The 19,045-nt window shown below is 36.8% G+C and overlaps 1 protein-coding gene across 1 annotated transcript in view; it reads right to left on the reverse strand.

Annotated features, from left to right (window-relative positions):
• The window catches only part of LOC109064576 (phospholipid-transporting ATPase IB-like), a 55,152-nt gene extending 36,503 nt beyond the window's left edge, over window positions 1-18,649 (reverse strand). Inside the window, exons 1-8 of the mRNA XM_042714908.1 lie at window positions 18,397-18,649; window positions 15,417-15,574; window positions 13,551-13,671; window positions 4,920-5,064; window positions 1,911-2,010; window positions 1,182-1,280; window positions 987-1,032; window positions 221-261 (exon numbers count right to left, since the gene is read on the reverse strand). Coding sequence (XP_042570842.1) covers window positions 221-261; window positions 987-1,032; window positions 1,182-1,280; window positions 1,911-2,010; window positions 4,920-5,064; window positions 13,551-13,671; window positions 15,417-15,574; window positions 18,397-18,439 — 753 coding nt within the window. The 5' untranslated portion in view covers window positions 18,440-18,649. The remainder of the gene's footprint in view (window positions 1-220; window positions 262-986; window positions 1,033-1,181; window positions 1,281-1,910; window positions 2,011-4,919; window positions 5,065-13,550; window positions 13,672-15,416; window positions 15,575-18,396) is intronic.
• Window positions 18,650-19,045: the final 396 nt, after the last annotated feature.

The following is a 19,045-nucleotide window of genomic DNA, read 5'->3' on the forward strand; positions in this document are numbered from 1 at the left end:
AAATAAGATTAAGAAAGAGACCACAGTGCTTGAAACAAAGAAAGGAGGAGCAATACACAGCAGGAAGTACAAAATCAAAAAGGTGAACAGAAAAAGGCAGGTGTTACCAAAATAAAAACAACAGGACAGAAAGGAAAGCATCATTGACAGAAAGAAGAGAAACAGAGGAGTAGAGTAAGAAAAAAACAAGATGTAGAGAGAGAGAGAAAGACAGGGTTACCTGCTTCCATATGATGGTCTGCCATGCTCCATTACGCAGAACTGGAAAATAATGACATTATCAGAAAAACTCCCCTTGTGACTATATATAAATATATAAAATGAATCACACAACATGAAATTCACTTTTTTATTAAGAAGCAATTTTCACTATCATGAGGGCATTTTCTAAACAATAACAAAAAGGCAATAATTATTTTTAAAACATTAAAACGATATACTATTTTGCATAAAAAACACTAAAATGTAAAAATCAATAATTTAAATGCTGAGGTTAATTTGGCATCACAATGTTATAATGTACATTATTTTAAAAAGTAAACATTAAAAGTAAATATACATTTTGACATTACTGACATTTAACATTATTAAATAATTAATTTGTTTTTAAAGATCATGGGTAAAAATATTTTGAATATTTATTAAAATAATTTTTAAAAAAAGTAATAATAGAAGAATCGTTGTTGTACATCATGATGTTTTCAAAACCATATTTGCTACATATTTAACAGAACTCGCCTCCAAGAGACTGAATACAAATATTTGACAGATATAGGTCACTACCATGACTGCAAAAGCACTAAACCCATAACTTGATAGGCCTAATAGAGTCATTTTGACATATATATAAAATCTTAGATAACAGATAAAAGCACGTCTTGTCCTCAAATTTTCTAGGCCATTTTTGTTACTTCTAGTGGCATTTTTACTGAGCTGTCCTAGTTAATTTCTGACACTGTTATACAGATATGATAGTAATACCCAACCTGTTGTCTTTTTCTTGTTCACCGTATTGTCTGCTTTATGTCTTTTCTGCAAGAACACAACATGTGACATCTCATCAGCATTATTCATCCGAAATATCAACTGCATTTCAAAGACAATGCACTTATCCAGTGTTGCCAAAACATAGTCTGGACAGTTTAACGCTAATTCATTGTTCCATTCAGCAGAATACTCACATAATCCTCAATGATCTCCTTGATCCCAGCCACTGTCAGAATAAAGATAAGGGGCACCAGTGTTGTGTAGCGACCCGTCGGTGAGACATCAGGGATTTGCTGCATTTGACAATGTACACAGATAAATATAATATGAGGTGCTACACTTTGGTGGTAAAACAACATGCTTTAGAAAAGTCCTGTCTACTTTAAAATGAACAAATTTCGGTAGGAAAAAATAGAATCTTAATCTGACTTCACAAGATTTGGAATATAGCATGGATATGGATGCTAAGTGATAAAACATAGCACACTAAGACTTCAAAACAAAGGCTGAAGTCATTGTAGAGTGTTACTGGTACAGAACAACCCACTTAGACAGGTTTTTTGAGGAATATCAATACAATGCTGCCTTGCAAAGCACTGTAATGAGTAAATAAGATGACACAGTGAAGAAACCTTTTAGCTATTTAGCTTTTTTGCTCACTTGTTTTCATGCAATACCGGCTTAACAAGTTGGATCACATGGTGGCCATAACTGAGAGTGCATAATGGCTCATTGTGGATGAGAGTGAAATAGTGGATCACTTCCAAAAATGGATTTAATACACAAATGGACATGCCATAGCATAAGCAGTATAGCTCCTCGGTGATCCCCTTTGAAAGAAATCACCACAAGTAATACATGCTGTACTCTGAGGCCATCGAAACAAAGCACATGCAGTTCAGGCAGTGTGCCAAGTGTCATACCTGCATAAGAGCGATGAAGAGAAAGAAAGCATTAGCCGCTCGTCTGATCTGTTCGTACAGGAACCGTGGAAGGAAGGTAAGGATCCCATATTTAGCAGTGCTAGAGAAGCGAAAGGGAAAATTGACCACGATTAAAAGTAATCTATCAGCTTCAAACTATTTTTAAACATCTAAATATACAGCCAAGGCCATAACAGCACTAATTTAGAATTAGCTCCACTCCAAAAGAGCATTCGTAAGTGTTCTTCAACATCTACCTGCTTTCATGAATGCCTGACACTTCACTGCCCACTGCATTAAATTTAGATAAACAATCCCAAAATAAGTGTCTGGGCGGTAAGGATGGACGTTTCTCGCCGTGTATGTCAATTATCGGTATTGATTGAACTCCTAAGTAGCTCTTGAATAGCTGATTGGAGCAGTAAATGTTTTACAGTCATGAAAATAGCTGTTAAGAACACCTAAAAATAACCTCTAGGACTACAAATTTGCCTCCGTCCCAAGGTTGTCCAAATCTAAACGTGAGTCAGTATCTGTTTGTGTGGGTGTGTGTTTATATCCGCATCTGGAGGCCCATTTTGTACTCGGTAAATCCAATGGTACACTTTTAAAAAGGGGGGTTTTGCAGCGATGCCATAGAAGGACCACATTGGGTTCGCTAAAGAACCTTTCAGTGAACAGTTCTTCAAAGACTCATTTTTTTCTAAGTGTGAATATCTTTTTAATAATTTAAAGAACCTTTTCCCACTATAAAAGAATCTTTTGTGCAATGGAAAGGTTATATTGTCAAAGGTTCTTCATGGAAGCATAAACGCCAATAAAGAACCTTTATTTTTAAGAGTGTAAGAATGTTTCTATACTACAGCATGTGAACTTGTGAGAGTGCAGACTTTTTTGTAAACACGACACCCTTCTTGGGCTCATCGGCAATGAGTTCACAGCCTAACACACCCATGTAACCTATACTATGGCCTCAAACAGCAGCTCGGTAGCTGACCTGGAAGTACAGGAGACTATCGTTGACATCAAAGAGTGGCTGAGACCATTCATATGATCCCCTTCATTAACATTCAGCGGTCCAATCACACAAACAGTAACCCACACTGCCGTCACCATGATGTGTAGTACCTGGGGTTACCCTAAAAGACTGATATGGATGATTGCACTGCTGGATTTGTTGGTCTGGTTACTTTATGACTGACAGCTGACCAATTGATGCCAACGCAATTGGAAGCAGAAACCAGTTGGTAAATAAAACATGAAGATCAAGGAATAAGAGAGTGATCTGAACAATTCTTTTGAAAATTGCCACTGCTCCAGACACACAGCTGATGAGCTGAAAAGGTCAGAGCTCCGTCTGATCTGAAATTAGCTAATGACAAAACGGCTACGGATTTCTAGGCCCGCCTTGTTACAGGAACCAAAATAGAGCCTTTTAGAGCAGAATCGAATCTTTAGAATAAACTGGCGGATCGATGAAGTGTGTGTGGGTGAGTGTTTCGGTACTGAGAGGCAGATTTTGTCTGAGCTTCCATATTATGGCACTAATATGAAAGTGATACAACTATTGATCATATTCATAATGTTTTAAAAAGTGCAAATTTGTCATCAAGGAGAATTTCACTGCATATGAAACAAATCAATCTGACATAATAGCCATTCAAGAGATAAAAAGCACTCAAAGGCTTTGGTGGACTTGGGCACTTTGAAGAGCAAAAGACTTTTTGTTCTGGAACTGCAGATGAACTCTAGCCAAGCACGGCCTGGAACATGACCTCTGTGTACTCGCAGGAAATCTCTGGTGGAGTATTTCACTTAATGGAAGCTATTCAGATGTCGCATTCAGTGTTGTATACATTAGCATGTAAATTCCAGGGAAAATCTTGATTAAATCATTTTTACAATCAATTTCATATAATTAGGAGTTCATAAGACTATCTTTATGCTGGATCATGAAATGCTGGAACAGCTGTGTTGTTGGTGAGGCATCAAATACAATGTGTTTAATTTAATAATTAATTCAAGAATAACAGGTGAAAACAAAAATGTGACTGTGAAACATAGGAAAAAAGGGAGGAGTATTAATAAAATACATAAATAAATAAATAAAAATTAAGGGTGCATCCCCAGCCAACATCAATTCACTTGCATTATTTACTGAGAAGCAGAAGTTTTAAATTTTGTGTAGATTTTTATAAGTAAAGATATACAAAACATTCTTGTTGGTGCATTATTTTAGTTATTATTGAAGCAATGCAAAAATGTGCATAAAGACAATTTTGATGAGACATATATAAATGAGCAAATAAATTGATTAAAAAAATGTTCACATAAACAGAGAAACAGAAACGTGAAATTACTTTTCTAAAATTTGGAGTCACTGAAAAACAAAATGTATCAAGGTTTGCACAAAAATATTAATAGGCATAACCATTTTAAACAATTTGAAATATTACTTAAGAAATCATCATATTACAATGATTTCTGAAGGCTAGTGTGACAACAAGTAACAACTGCAGTAATTTCAGCTTTACCATCACAGGAACAAATTACATTTTAAAATATATTAAAACAGAAGAGAGCAATTTTTAAATAGCAATATTATTTCACAATAGTCCTACTGTTCTTACTATATATTTGATCAAATAAATGCAGCCTTGGTAAACAGAGAGCTTTTTTCATAAACATTAAAACATCTTACCGACCTCAAACTTCTGAACATAGTGTAAATAAATAAACTGATAGTGGAAGTGAAATGCTCATCCATATGCATATGCATTTTCCTTTGCATTTATTTTAGACAACAAAGATACAATTGTTTGCAGCATCTTTAACATGCTTTTAAAATTGCTACATTAAAGCCTCGGAGGGACCACACTCATATTACTAACCGTGAGACCTGATCATCTTCACACTTTAAACAAAGGATACATTAAAACGAGCTCGAATAATTCAAACTGCACTGTAACATTTTCCTGCTGTCTACAGTAAAGACCTGAATGAACTCACCTGACATGGTTGTCACAAAATTTGGTGGTCTGGGCTCGGTTGAGCAGCACAATCCGAGCTGTGGCATCTATCGGGTCCGCCTGGGATGTGGTTCCGGACATCTCATCCTCTGCCTTGCGGTAGCCGGCGGCCGAGCACGCGGGTCCTGCACCGTTAGAGTGATGGGAGAGAGGCGAGGCTAGCGTGAGTGCGCGTGGAAGAACACAGGACGAAGAAGAGACATTGAAATGTGGTTTACAGTTCAGTGCGCTGGCCACTAACACCACTACTGTGTGCTGATGCAAGCCGCCCCTGATGTCAATGACGTTTCCCTCTGTGCACCGCCCTCCCCGTCCCTTTCATCCCCCCCATCCTCATCATCCTCCTCCTCCTCATCATCCACGAGCAAAAGCTCCGTCACCAGTACAGCATACGCGCGACGCCCACTGGACCCCCTGTATAGAATGTGCTGATAGGAGCACAATGGCGCAGCAAACACTTTTGTAGGAAACCTTGTGCATTTGTTTATCTTTTAGCTGCATTATTCCGTGGAAGCACCTGTGTATTCACGATGCGCTGAAACGAAAAGCAATGAGGCAATGGCTGTATCTCAAAACATATCGAGCTTGCTACCTAGACAGCATTCTAGGCATCAGCCGCGCCAAATTCCAACATTCATGCACGGAGAGTCACGACGCGTCAAAAATAAATCTCTACCATTCTAATCAATACACTGAAAGCGTCGGTGGCGTCGCGTCGACGGGTTCTGTCTCTGACGCGCTGCAGAGGATCATACAAATATAAATATAATTCCTTTAAACTGACGTTACATCACAATCTGGTCGTGATGACCTATTGATTTATTATAATAACGAATATATATATAATATATATTTTTTTTCTTATCATGTGTATATGCATATGATAAGGAATACTAAGAAGTATTACAGTATATAATTAAAATGAATGAAACCTAATGAACTACAATTTTAAAACGTCTAAATAATATAAATAAGGTTATTTATTTAGTAGTCTCGAGCTTACAGTTGATTGGTCCGTGAGGCGAACGCTCTGCGATCGATGACGTATGGCTTCTATGCGTCCAGTGCGGCGGTTGCGTCGCGTGGGGTGTTTTGGTTTTGAGACACAGCCGCTTACTACGATTCCCTCTCAAATGTTGCCGCATCACAGACGACCGCCAAATGATTATTTTCCGCACGTAATAAATAATGTAGGCTCGGTAAATAACCGCTCAGTCTGTATGTGACAGGAGAGTTTACCCAGCTGCTGCATGATCGAAAGCGGGCGTAGAGAGATGGACTACAGTCGTCACTTCTCCCATTCCAGTCAGCCTCTCTAACAGACAAGCCCCAAACCCTTTCCCACCGTGTCATTTGGGCCGCCTCGGGCAATCTGTGGACGTTTTAATAAGACTCCACTTCGTTGTGTCTTTCCTGCAACAGAAGATGGTTTCCCTCCAGATAACGCGCGCCCTACAGTCCGCGTCTAACCACAGCGTTCCCCGCAGTCAGACAACACAAAAGCCTTACATTTAAAGGCGCAGGCACTGCTGGAGGGACACAGATGTCCGTCTCCACAATTATGGATCGAAACGCACTAAACGTGCTCACTGAGCAGCAAGGAGTCGCTTTTTGTTCATTTGCTCCTCCTTGTTTCTGTAATGGAAAATCTACCTGAGGCTGCATGTATGTTTTCTCAAAGAGTTGGTGTTTGATGGTCAATTTTATGCTATTAAGTAGGAAGGCAAATGTGGATGGGGGAACAAATAATGGCCAAATAATATGCCACTGAAAATGATTGACCACTGATCTGAATATTGTGGGATTAATGAATTATTAAAGGGGTCATATGATGCGATTTCAAATTTTCCTTCTTTTTGGAGTGTTACAAGCTTTTGGTGAATAAAGAAGATCTGTGAAGTTGCAAAGACTAAAGTCTCAAATCCAAAGAGATATTCTTTTAAAAGTTAAGACTCGCCAACGCCCCCTGAAACGGCTCGGTCTAACACGCCCCCCACATATCTACGTCAGTATGTGGGAAGATTTGCATAACAGCGCCCAGATGTTCACGCAAAGAAAGAAGGCGTACCTTTTATTCTCGTTGTAGTATTGTTGTTGCCACCGCCATAGACGCTGGGCTTTTCACTGTGAAAGCGAAACTACTTTGTTTGGCCTTCCAAAAGAGGGTGATATCCGCTTTGTCATGCCTGGAGCTGATCCGTGCTGGTCGCTGAGGAAATACATCAACTTTGCACTGTGGATCGTTGAATTGGCTTTCACCGTGGACGAAGCGGCATCCAGCCCGGGGTCATCAGATGTGGTTGCTGCAAGACCAAGGTACGCTCCTTCGTAGAATCCGCCTGCTGCACCGTTCTCAAGCCGGTCTCTGCTCACTCAAGGCCGCAGTGTGTGACGTTGTTTCGTTGAGAAAGCGAAACTACTTTGTTTTTGCCTTCGAAAAGAAGACACGACTAGAAATCATGTTTATATCACGTTTATAATGGGTTTTATGTTTTTGACTCATCACTCCGGCCGGACAAGGCTTCACAATATGTTAAGAGGCGTAACATTTCCGTCTCACGCTTGAAGCATTCGGCCAATCACAGCACACCTCGCTTTTCAGAGAGATGAGCCTTGTGAAAATTGACGCGTTTCAGAAGGCGAGGCATAGAGGAGAAACAATAATGTACAGTATGTGGAAAATAATGTGTTTTTTAACCTTAAACCTCATAAACACATTTCATTACACCAAATACACAAAATAATGTTCTTTTTAGCAGCATCATATGACCCCTTTAACATGCACTGGGCCACATACTGTTTCAGTATTAGCCAGATATTGTGCTTAAATACCATAGTTAATACCAAGTTTTTGCAGCTTTTGAGGTCTACAAAATGATTAGTAAGGTTTAAAAAAAAAAAAAAAAGCTTTAATTTTCGATCCTCACTATGCAAAATTATAAGATTATTGTATTGATTTGCATAAAATAGTTGCCATATATGTAAGCAATTGGCTTGACTGATGGCTTGCATTTTTTCCCCTCCATAAACCCCATAATATTCAGATCATGGTAAATAATGTGTTTTTCAATGACATTTTCATTAACCTTTACATTTACTCCACATCAGTGTAGCCCCATTTTGGAGAATCTGAGCAGTACTCTGACAGCTTATGCTCTTCTGTGTCAGACGCGCTACACTGATGCACTGTTTTCTTTCAAATAAAAGCATAAATATACAAAGAAAACATATCCTTGTGGCGCGGTTGACACAGAAGAGCATACGCTGCCTGCGTACAGCTCAGATTCTCCAAAATGGCACTACGCTGCTGTGGAGTGACACAGCGGAGACAAATTGTTGAATAAAGTCGTTATTTTTGTTTTCTTCTCGTATAAAAAGTATTCTCGTCGCTTCATATCATTACGGTTGAACCACTGACGGCAGATGGACTGACGATGCTTTTCATACTTTTCTGGACCTTGACGGTATATTTTACTTGGCAGTCTATGGGACAGTCACAAGCCTCCTGGTTTTCATCCAAAATATATTACATTGTGTTCCGAAAACTAACGAAGCTTTTACAGGTTTGGAATGGCATGGGGGTAAGTGATTAATGACAACATTTTCATTTTGGGGTGGAGTATCCCTTTAACAGTATATAAACCATATCTAAATGTTTTGTGATAATTTTTCTAGAATGTTTACCTTCTAAACACAACCAGGCTGTCTCTTGCACCATATCTGACACTTTATCTGCTAGTCATTCCTGCAAAACCACAAACCACATGAATCAGCTAAAACTTGCAGACGTGATCATGATAATGGCTGTATCTCCATTAGATCTAAACCTGCTTTCTGACACTGCATTTTGCATAGTTCTCTTCCTTGTAACAACATGATCATAGTTATGATGAGGACCAGGGTGTAAATATAACCAGCACTCATCTCTTCGGTGTCAAAGGCCAGCTTGGCCACTGATAACTTGCCACAAACTGAGAATTGCGTTAACTTATAATTATGTATGGTGAAATATATTATAGTGCTGAAGACACTGGCTCTTAAATGTGTTTTTATGGAGTCATAAATGATGGCTAATGTGTCTTTCAAGGTGACACTGGGCACCTTCAGACTTAATTGCAACTACAGCAATGAGCTAGTTGGTAAAGTTTAGTGGCTCTCAAATGGTTCTGCTTTAAGGACCCAGATTTTACACTGGACATCCAGTGGTGTTTATACAAAATTAAACATCAATAACCTTCAAATCAAACACTAAAATGCAGAAATACAATTTATCGCACAGATCCAACAATATGAAGACTTTAACATGACAGTGGGCCAAATATTGTGTTATTATTAATAAGACAAGATTTTACTATAAAATAGTTTGAAAATATTTGACGCACTGCCTGTGACATTTTACTACAAAACTTCACTACTAATTTTTAATAAGCATATTAATTTTGTTATCCTAACTTCTATATGCATGATTATATGGCTATCTTATTATTTTCATTTACCATTATAGTATCCCTTCTGTAAAAACAGACTTGCGACCCACTGAGAACCACTGCTGTAAACATCTGTCATGTGTTCAGACCTGCCTCACTAAATAAACATACAAAGCAACGTGCCCCATAGAAGTTCATGAGAGTTCCTCAGCAGGTCGTACTCTGGACTAGGGCCAAAGAATCACATATGAACAACTTTTCATTGTGAATCTCATATCCAGCTTTAAACGATCACTCTCTTCCTCTCACATTTTCATTTTCTTTCTACTACTTATTCTTCCAAACTCACTATTCACTCTTAATGATCGATACAAGGCCCATGAAATGCAGCTTAAATTTTATTTAGCGACAGATGAAAGCTTCAATAACCCACAAATGAAAAGACCGGCAGACACTTTGTACCTGATTAACTTTACAGAACAGTAAAATCAGCAACATACTGGTAAATTATGTGCAGTACATTGACTGGACAGACACATGACTAACCTTTCATAATGGACACACAGGCTCTGGTTAAGATTATTAACAAGCACTAAATTCACACGTTGCCCAACATGTGCTGCACTGACTTTTGCCCTCAGATAAAGACCAAGAAAGAATCGCTAATTGTCCTGTTTTGGTGTGTTCAGCATATAAGTCACACCCAAATTTGAACAACTGATAAAGAAAATTGTGGCACAACTCAAAACATGGTTGAAAACTTGATTTCCAAAATGAAAAATATATCTTAACACCCTAAAACCTAAGCCTACTGCATATTTGTAGCAAAAAAAAAACAATAAAAACTGTATGTATAAAAACTGTATGTATGTATATATATATATATATATATATATATATATTAGGGCTGTCAAATGATACATAATCACGATTAATCACATCCAAAATAAAAGTTTTGTTTACATAATATATGCATTATGTGTACAGGGTGAAATATTATTATTATGTATATATAAATACACACAGAAATTATATATTTAGAAATATTTACATGTAAACATTCCATATACATTTTATAGAAATATTTATATTCTTATATTTTATATTATATATGAATAAAATATATTTAATATATAAACATAACATATTCTTCTTACTAATATATACATGTCTTGCTGAATGTGTGTGTATTTATATATACATAAATAAATACTACACAGTATACACAAATATATTATGTAAACAAAACTTTTTTTTTTTTATTTTGGATGTGATTAATCGTGATTACATCATTTGACAGCCCTAATAATATATATATATCTAGGATCTATGATAATTATAGCTTGGCCATCACAGAAATATAATTTATATAATATTATATATATATATATATATATAGGGTGCAATGGTACCCAAAGGTGTTTTTGGTATGGGTCTTCTGGTTCAGTACACATGTGTATAATATAAATAATATTGTATGCAACAATGAACTGGAGTAGAAACATAATTTTAGGTTTAAAGATTAATGTAAAAAATGCCTTAAATGCAGTTAGGGTTGCAAAGGGGCAGAGAATTTCTAGCAAATTTTTGGAACCTTTCCAAAAAATAAATAAATAAAAAATCCTGGTAGGTTTCCAAAAGTTCTGGAAAGTTTCCAGTAATTTACAAAAATTTTCCATCACTTTGCAACCCTATGTGCAATTTTCACATTTGCATACATTTTTTTTATTTGAGTGCTGATTATTATATCCAAAAAAATAAATGGCCATTAAATTCAATAGTTTGGGCTCTTTTGTTAATTGTAACTTTAATATTACATTAATGTGCAAGTAATAGGGCTCCATACAGTTTACAGCATTAGCTGAGATATTTTTGAGATTTTTTTATCCTTAAGAAAATTGTAATAATTCAATTTATTGAAAGACAGAGCCACAATTTATAAACCACTGTTTAATAAAAAAGAAAAAAGAAGCTGTTTTATGTTTAGTTTTTACCCACTGTACTGAAAACTTGCCGAACCGTGCCTTTAAATTAGAGGTACATACTAAACGTTAGTATTATTTAATTATTTATGATTAAAAGTGTGTTAAAAAAATAATAACATGTCAGTTACATATGTGCTTATGATTAGTCATGTCTGAACCTATCACTGAGTTTGACCCCACAGCACAGTGTAGGGTGAGTGTGGTCATTTGGCCATCCGCCAGCTTTTCACCACTAAAAAGCAGCATGCTTTTGAATTATGAATAGCCCTGGTTGCATTATTCATCCCTACGCCTTTGTAACCATGCTCACTTTACCCTCCGCATTCTCTTATACCGCATGCATTCATTCAGCGGGCCTCTCTTATTCCATGCAATATCACTGCACATCTCTCAGTCTGTATTATACTACTCTGATTAGTCAGACTATGGTTATGCTGTTCAAATGAGTGTCAAATTGCCCTGTTGTCTAGAATTTTCTGCTAACCCAACACAATGGCACTGGAACTGGTTCAAGAGGACAGTGAACCGGCTAATATAGATAACCCAACAAAATCCAAAGACAGAAAATATTACATGCTCAAGGAGGCTCTTAATTTGCAAACTGCATAAAGCTAGTCCCCCACTAGTGATGGGCGATACCAGTTATTTATTGAATTCTAATGCAAATATTTACAGAATTTTATACCTATTGGTACTGATACCTCTAATAAATATAAAGTTTTTGTGATTTCTGAGGATAAAATGTCATTCCTATACCATGGTTGTCTAAAAGTGCTAAAAGTCCAACTTGCCTCAACACACCTGCCTGGAAGTTTCAAATATACCAAGACCTTAATTAGCTGGTCCAGGTGTGTTTGATCAGGGTTGGAGCCAAACTCTGCAGGACACCGGCCCTCCAGGACTGAGTTTGGTGACCCCTACCATAGAAAATTAACAGTGTATAGCAAACATTCTTGTCTCTGTTTGTTCAGGGCCATTTCCAAAATGTGGTGACAAATCTGTCCCTTGTATTTTCAGTCATGAAAAATAATTCAAATAGTCAAGTAACTATGTAAAAGGCATAGATTTATGTTTATTAAAAATTATTAAATTGGCGCTTTTGACATGTAATTATTTGTTTATTTATTATGGTTTCACTGTAACGTATAACATATAAATAAGTCATTAATAATAAATGTACATATAATATGTTTTGGTATTCTCAATGTTAAAACTTGTATTTTGAAAATATAAAAAGTTGTGTAAAAGTATTTCCAAGGTTAAAGTTCACAGTAAGAAGAAGCTGTTTACTGTTTTTTTTAATTAGTTCTTTTAAACATGTCATTGGTTTTGCATTTTTTAATGTTTGTGTGAAAGATTTTAACTAAAAAAGTCATAATTTATTCATTAAATTCTGACAGAGCTAAGTATTTTGAGTTGTCATATTCACATCAACTAAGCTTCATTTTTTTTTTTAAATTAGAGTTACAACCCTCTCACCACTTTATTATAAAATACTAAACTAAAGAATAAAAGTCAGGTTTTCCTTATAATTAGTAATAATGTCAAAATGAAATAATTACTATCAGCTTATATGGGAGAAAAATTAACAGAACAAAAAACTCAAAACTTCTGTATTAAAAAAAAAAAAAAGCTTTTTTTTTCTTTTTTCTTTTTTTAACGCTGTGACTTTTCAGTATTCTGGTGATGAGCTACACTATCTGCTAAAAGTTTTTTCCCTTTAAAGCCAGTGATGCATATTAACTTTCATGCTAATTAGGGGCCTAATGGTTAGAGTCGGACTTGTAACCCAAAGGTCGTGAGTTTGAGTCTCAGCACTGGCAGGGATTGTAGGTGGGGGGACTGAGGTGAGACACCGAACCCCCAACTACTCCCCGGGTGCCGCGCATTGGCTGCCCACTGCTCTGGGTGTGTGTGTTCATGTTCACGGTGTGTGTGTGCACTTGGATGGGTTAAATGCAGAGCACAAATTCCGAGTATGGATCACCATACTTGACTACACGTCACTTTTCACTTCAATTTCACACTAATTAAATAATAAAAGCACTGGTGTTAAATAAACCACTGAGGATCTATTTTATGTGGATCAATCCTCTCAATGTGGCATCAATATCAGAAGTATCAATATTTGATCAGCCCATCCCTAGTTCCCACATGCTTACGTGTGGCCGCTCCAACAGACGTTTGGAAACCAATTACCTACAGAGCTCCTCCTAGACTTGTTGTGCCCTCGCCGTGACATGTTGTTCCTGTTGCCAAGGTGACCCACAGGTCCTGGTGGCCCCCAAGGGGAACGGGGGTGCGCTGGCAGCTTGGGTCGCTATGGCGATGGAAAAGGGTGAATGAGGAATGAAAGCCTCTTACAGGCACAGTGACCAGGGAGGGTAATCCTCTTTCTGTCGGTTCTGCAACTTCACCTGTATCTAATCCTGACGGGCTTTATCCCAGAGTGCAGGCAGATCGTTCACTTACGCCAGCCGGCACATCAGCCACCCGCGACCTCATGCACAAGCCATGCAAGCGTCACAGTCTAACCCCTGGCTTACCAACTAACACCCACACCAGGAGGACTGTTATTTCTGTTATGCATGCATGCATTTTGGTGCATCCCTTGATGCATGCCAGGAGTGGGCGATATGACCAAAATCTTATATCACTTTATGAGAAACTTCAATTTTACGTTAATTATGTATATCAATATATAGTTTTTTTTGTTATTTTATTTTTGCTATTAAAAAAGAACAAAGGAGCAAATTACAAACAATAGGACAAAAACAAGAGTTATTTTCTCTTTTTATTTTGTTGTTTGATTAACTTTATTGACAGACGTGGCAGCAGGTATATTAGGCAGCTGACACTTTAAAGTAATACTTCACTCAAAAATGAAAATGCACTGAAAATGATCTCACTCTAAGGCCATCCAAGATGAAGATGAGTTTGTTTCTTCATCGGAACAGATTTGGAGAAATTTAGCATTACATGTTCACTAATGGATACTCTGCAGTGAATGGGTGCCGTCAGAATAAGAGTCCAAACAGCTTATAAAAACATCACAATGAGTCAACATGAATCTAGTCCATTAATGAATGTCTTGTGAAGAGAAAAGCTGTGTGTTTGTAAGAAACCAATTCATCTTTAAGATGTCTTTAACTAATATTTAGCCTAACTAATAACATTGCCACTGAAAATGTTGTTTTATCTGATGATGATCACAAGTGAAATATGCATAGATCAAGCACCATTTATTAGCAAAAACCAGGTCCAAAACAAATATGTTTATATATTTTTATTTGAGAGGACTTTTTCATAGGAGGAAGTGTTATTTTTGGATTATGGACTCCCCATGTTATTATGGATTATGGGCTCGCCAAAAGCAACAGTTTAAAGTTAAAACGTCTTAAAGATGGATTTGTTTTTTTCTTATGATTGGGTTTTGATTTTTTTTTATGTTAATTGATGTAATGGATTTTTTTGATTTTCTTTTGGATTATTATGATGTTTTTATTAGCTGTTTGAACTCTCATTCTGATGGCACCCATTCACTGCAGAGGATCCAATAGTGAGCAAATCATGTAATGCTAAATTTCTCCAAATTTGTTCTGATGAAGAAACAAACACATCTATATCTTGAATGGCCAGAGGGTAAGTGAATTTTCACAGATTTTCATTTTGGGGTGAACTATTCCTTGTAAGACCTCATGCACAGATCCAATGTATTGATACATATATGATTTTCTCCCAACTGATTACGTTCACTTAAACAGACATAACTGACTGTGTTTAAATATTCATAAATGTGTGTGCATTTGATCATTCAATAACTCTTTTTTTTTTTTAACATCAAGCAGTTCTCACTCTATTTTCTCATTCACACATATTTCTTTAACACACTAACATATAACACAATATCTCTAAGAATACACACTTGAAATCATCGCCACAATATTTAACGTCATACCGCCCATCCCTAATGCATGCCATGTCTGTGTGCATGTGATGAAAGACCGTTAGCTTTATTAGTCTATCCATGCAGTGTGAGCTGTAGGAAGGGGTGGCTTCATGCACCTGTGAGGCTCCAAGCAGTAGCGGGAGGCAGCGGTCCGCTTGGGGAGGGCACTCACTTTTCTCAAACCTGTCTGCAAGGTGGGGGCGCATGTTGGAGCCCACGGGCTCGTCCTGCCGGAGGGGGGAGTCCTGGCTAAGAGGGGTCAACACTAACTGTTCTGGAGGAGCCCAACATGGGTTGCCATAAGAAAAAACAACACAAGATATCAAGTCAGTAAGACCACGGAGCAAAACACTCTTTAAAATGATGAGAAATGGTCACTGGTTGATACAACCAAGAAAGCGTTTTTTTAGATTGTCAAGGGGCGCCAGACATGTCAAAAAGATTTTTGTTGATTATAAAAAGGTTATTTAATAAAATATATTATCTTTATCTTGGTGGCTTCCACTCATCACCTTTAAGTTAATAATGTCTCACATTACAACACAAAGCAAGTAAATTTTTCTCTGTCTAACATGATAAACCACTCTGTTACATGAAACAAAAAAGCAATGCTTTAAATGTGTGCCACCTTTCCACTTAAAACGTCTCTCAATTTGAAATAGTTGTGAATAAAAATAATTAAAAAATAATAATAAAAAAGCTTAATGTGAGAATAATTCAATCTGGATTTATAATTACCTGAGTGAGCAGACTTGCGCTAACGTAAACGTAAATTTAATTAAATTAAATGTATTTTAATTGTTATATTATAAATATAATATAAATAGCATAGTATAAATATAAAATGTTATATTATAAATATAAAAATATTTATTTTTCTCCTATCATCTTTCCACAGTGCTGAATCTGTACAATGTAGATGACGATAATTTACAAAACACTATTTTAATCAGGTGAGGAATAGTTACAAACACCAGCTCTAATGGCTAATGTTTAGTAGTATTTCAAGCAATAAATGATGTAAGCAGTCAGTATTCCTTTTGCCTTCATTACATTAATGTAGTTCTATTCATTTGATTATTTTAAAAGAAGAAGCATCGTTTGACAAAGCGTTTATATCAGTAAAACCCTTAAACAGTGTTTCTAAGGTAACCCTCCATTGACAAGACAAAAATATGACAAAAAGTATAATGTGTTTAATTTATATACAACTTTATATTTTGATGTCAACACAAAAAAACGAGACTTATCTGCATTCCATCAGTTTAGTGTGATATATATATATATATATTCATATTTATTTACATTTTAAGAAGTCAATATAATAGATCAGTGTCCTACCATGAGTGATGAGTTTACAGTTGCTGCCCCCACGTGGCCTTTAAAAGTGATGCGCAGAAAAACTGAACAGTGCAGATGATCACTAAAACAGGGCTCTTTGATGAAACCCAACCCAAACGTTACATCAGAGGGTTATCTTTTGTCAAATGACTGTTAAAACAACACCTTCTAATCACACCATGTATTTAGAAGCACTTGATTTAACATGCATGTTATTTTGCTTCTGCTCTAACTTGTACATGAATGTACGGAGAGCAGAGTCAAAGAAAACATCGATCAGTCATCTGTTGAGGTAAGCAGAACTGAGAGGACTTACAATTACAACTGCTTTCTTTTATTAATGGATTCTGAAAGATAATTCTTCAAGGCATATAATAAATCACACAGCCCAAATGCAACTTTACCGACGGTATCCAACTGACAAGAAAACCCAGAGGCATCGTTTCACAGAATTACAAATTAGGTTACCAACAATATGGCCCCTGCATGCTAATTCCGGAAGATGCAGGGTCAGAGCGGGCCAAACAAACGCTCTGAACAAATGCTCAGTGTAATCCACAATGCATATGCATCAGTCTGTCAAAAAGACTCCACCTTCTGTGTCATCACCCCACAAAGCCCTGTCGATTAAACATATGCTGGAACAGACCTGCTGCCAAAAAACTCCGCAATCTCCCAAACCTGCCACCAGCATTCAAATCTCAAGAGCCGTGTGCTGTACTTGCGATGTACTCTTGGCCCCTGTTTGGTGCATTAAGTACTTTGAAACCTAACAGGCAGTACACTGATGTCTGAAGAATGATATAAGCTTTTCCTAAGATTTGTAATAATGATAATTCTCTTAATGGCTCATTTCCATTCAGAGCAGAGCCTTTAAAAGGCTGCAGTGATGCAGTAAGTGATTTTCTTTCAGTGGTTTGCAGTCTTTTGATTTTGAACCTACAATCCATGGATTTGGAAAGCAATGCTTTCTTGAATAAACCAGACCTTATTGCTAAAATCCAAAACAAATTCTTACAAATATCAAGTGAATCTTTTCACTTTTGCCATAGCCTATATTGCTTGCATTTTGAAGCTTAAACTCTATGCTTTCAGTCTGTCACTTTCAGTTTTTGTTTCATGCTATTTAATTAAATTGGTTAGTTTCTTTGCAGGTATTTGTGAAATTGACTTCCAATTTCTAAAAGAAAATTGTTTCAATTGTTTTTCTTATATATTCTGTATGTGATTAATTGATTTTAATTTTTTGGTTTTTTTTACGTATGTAAAGTAATAAATAAAAAGGTATCTACTTTACCCAGGTGCACATGACCTCAACAGGTGAGGCAGGTCTGTGAGCTTAGAAATTTAGAGCGCTTTAAACAGTCACGTGATGAACTAAATAACCACTAACAGGGAGTTTCTCTCTAAAAGGTCTATGCAGATCTGGATAAGATTTGTTGTAGCCGCGTCACAGTTTATCTCAAAAGAACAGTTGGCACTAATTTATCACCTCCGCCAGTCAGCTGAAAACTGTACATCACCCTCGTAACCCATTTGTTTACACAGCGAAAATGACAGGTCACCTACAAGAGACCTGCATGTGTGTGTTTATGTGTGTGTGTGTGTGTGTGTGTGTGTAAACTATGTAACACATAATAACTTACACATAGCGGAACATGCGAATATCCAATGGTACAACATAGCACTGAAGAAAACACATGCGTAAACAGTGCCCATATACGACGCCATGTCAGCAGATTATGTCATGCTTACCTCCCTCGCTGTGGATCTTCTTCGACCGTCTGTTGAAATACATTCTGCACGCATGTGTGGAGCTTTCAGCAGCCGGAGCGGGATGATAGCATACTCGAGCTTCAGCTGGGGTATGCGGGCCACAGGCTCAGGGATGCGGTGTTTGATGAACGCAGCATAGCTGCCGATGATGGGTCACCCTCAGCCGCGCTCACTGGGTCGGGAACGCGCTTCTGCCATCCTGCTGATCCGTCGCATTATTGTTTGTGCAAATGATCAGGCGAATCCGCGCGCGCTCCGTCATCAGACCCCGCCTGTCCCAAATCAACACTTTAAGCAGTATAGTACTTGTTTGTGTGGTCTGGACGTCTCATTTATTTACTAAATTGTTCATTTATTTGATTAAAAAAAGAAATAAAATAAAGCTAAAATCTACAATGAATTTTACAGTTTAAAAAAACTTTTCTATTTTAATAAAATTTAAAATGTAACTTTATTCTATGACAAAGCTGTATTTTCAGCAGCCATTATTTATTTATTTATTTATTATTATTTTTATATATTTTTGATGTATACAAAGTTCAAATGAACAGCTTTTATTTTATAGTATTTTATAACAACATAAATGTCTTTCCTGTCAGTTGTGATCATTTTAATGAATCCTTGCTGA

This window comes from Cyprinus carpio, chromosome A24, assembly GCF_018340385.1.
Source record: "Cyprinus carpio isolate SPL01 chromosome A24, ASM1834038v1, whole genome shotgun sequence".
NCBI classification, from domain to species: domain Eukaryota; kingdom Metazoa; phylum Chordata; class Actinopteri; order Cypriniformes; family Cyprinidae; genus Cyprinus; species Cyprinus carpio.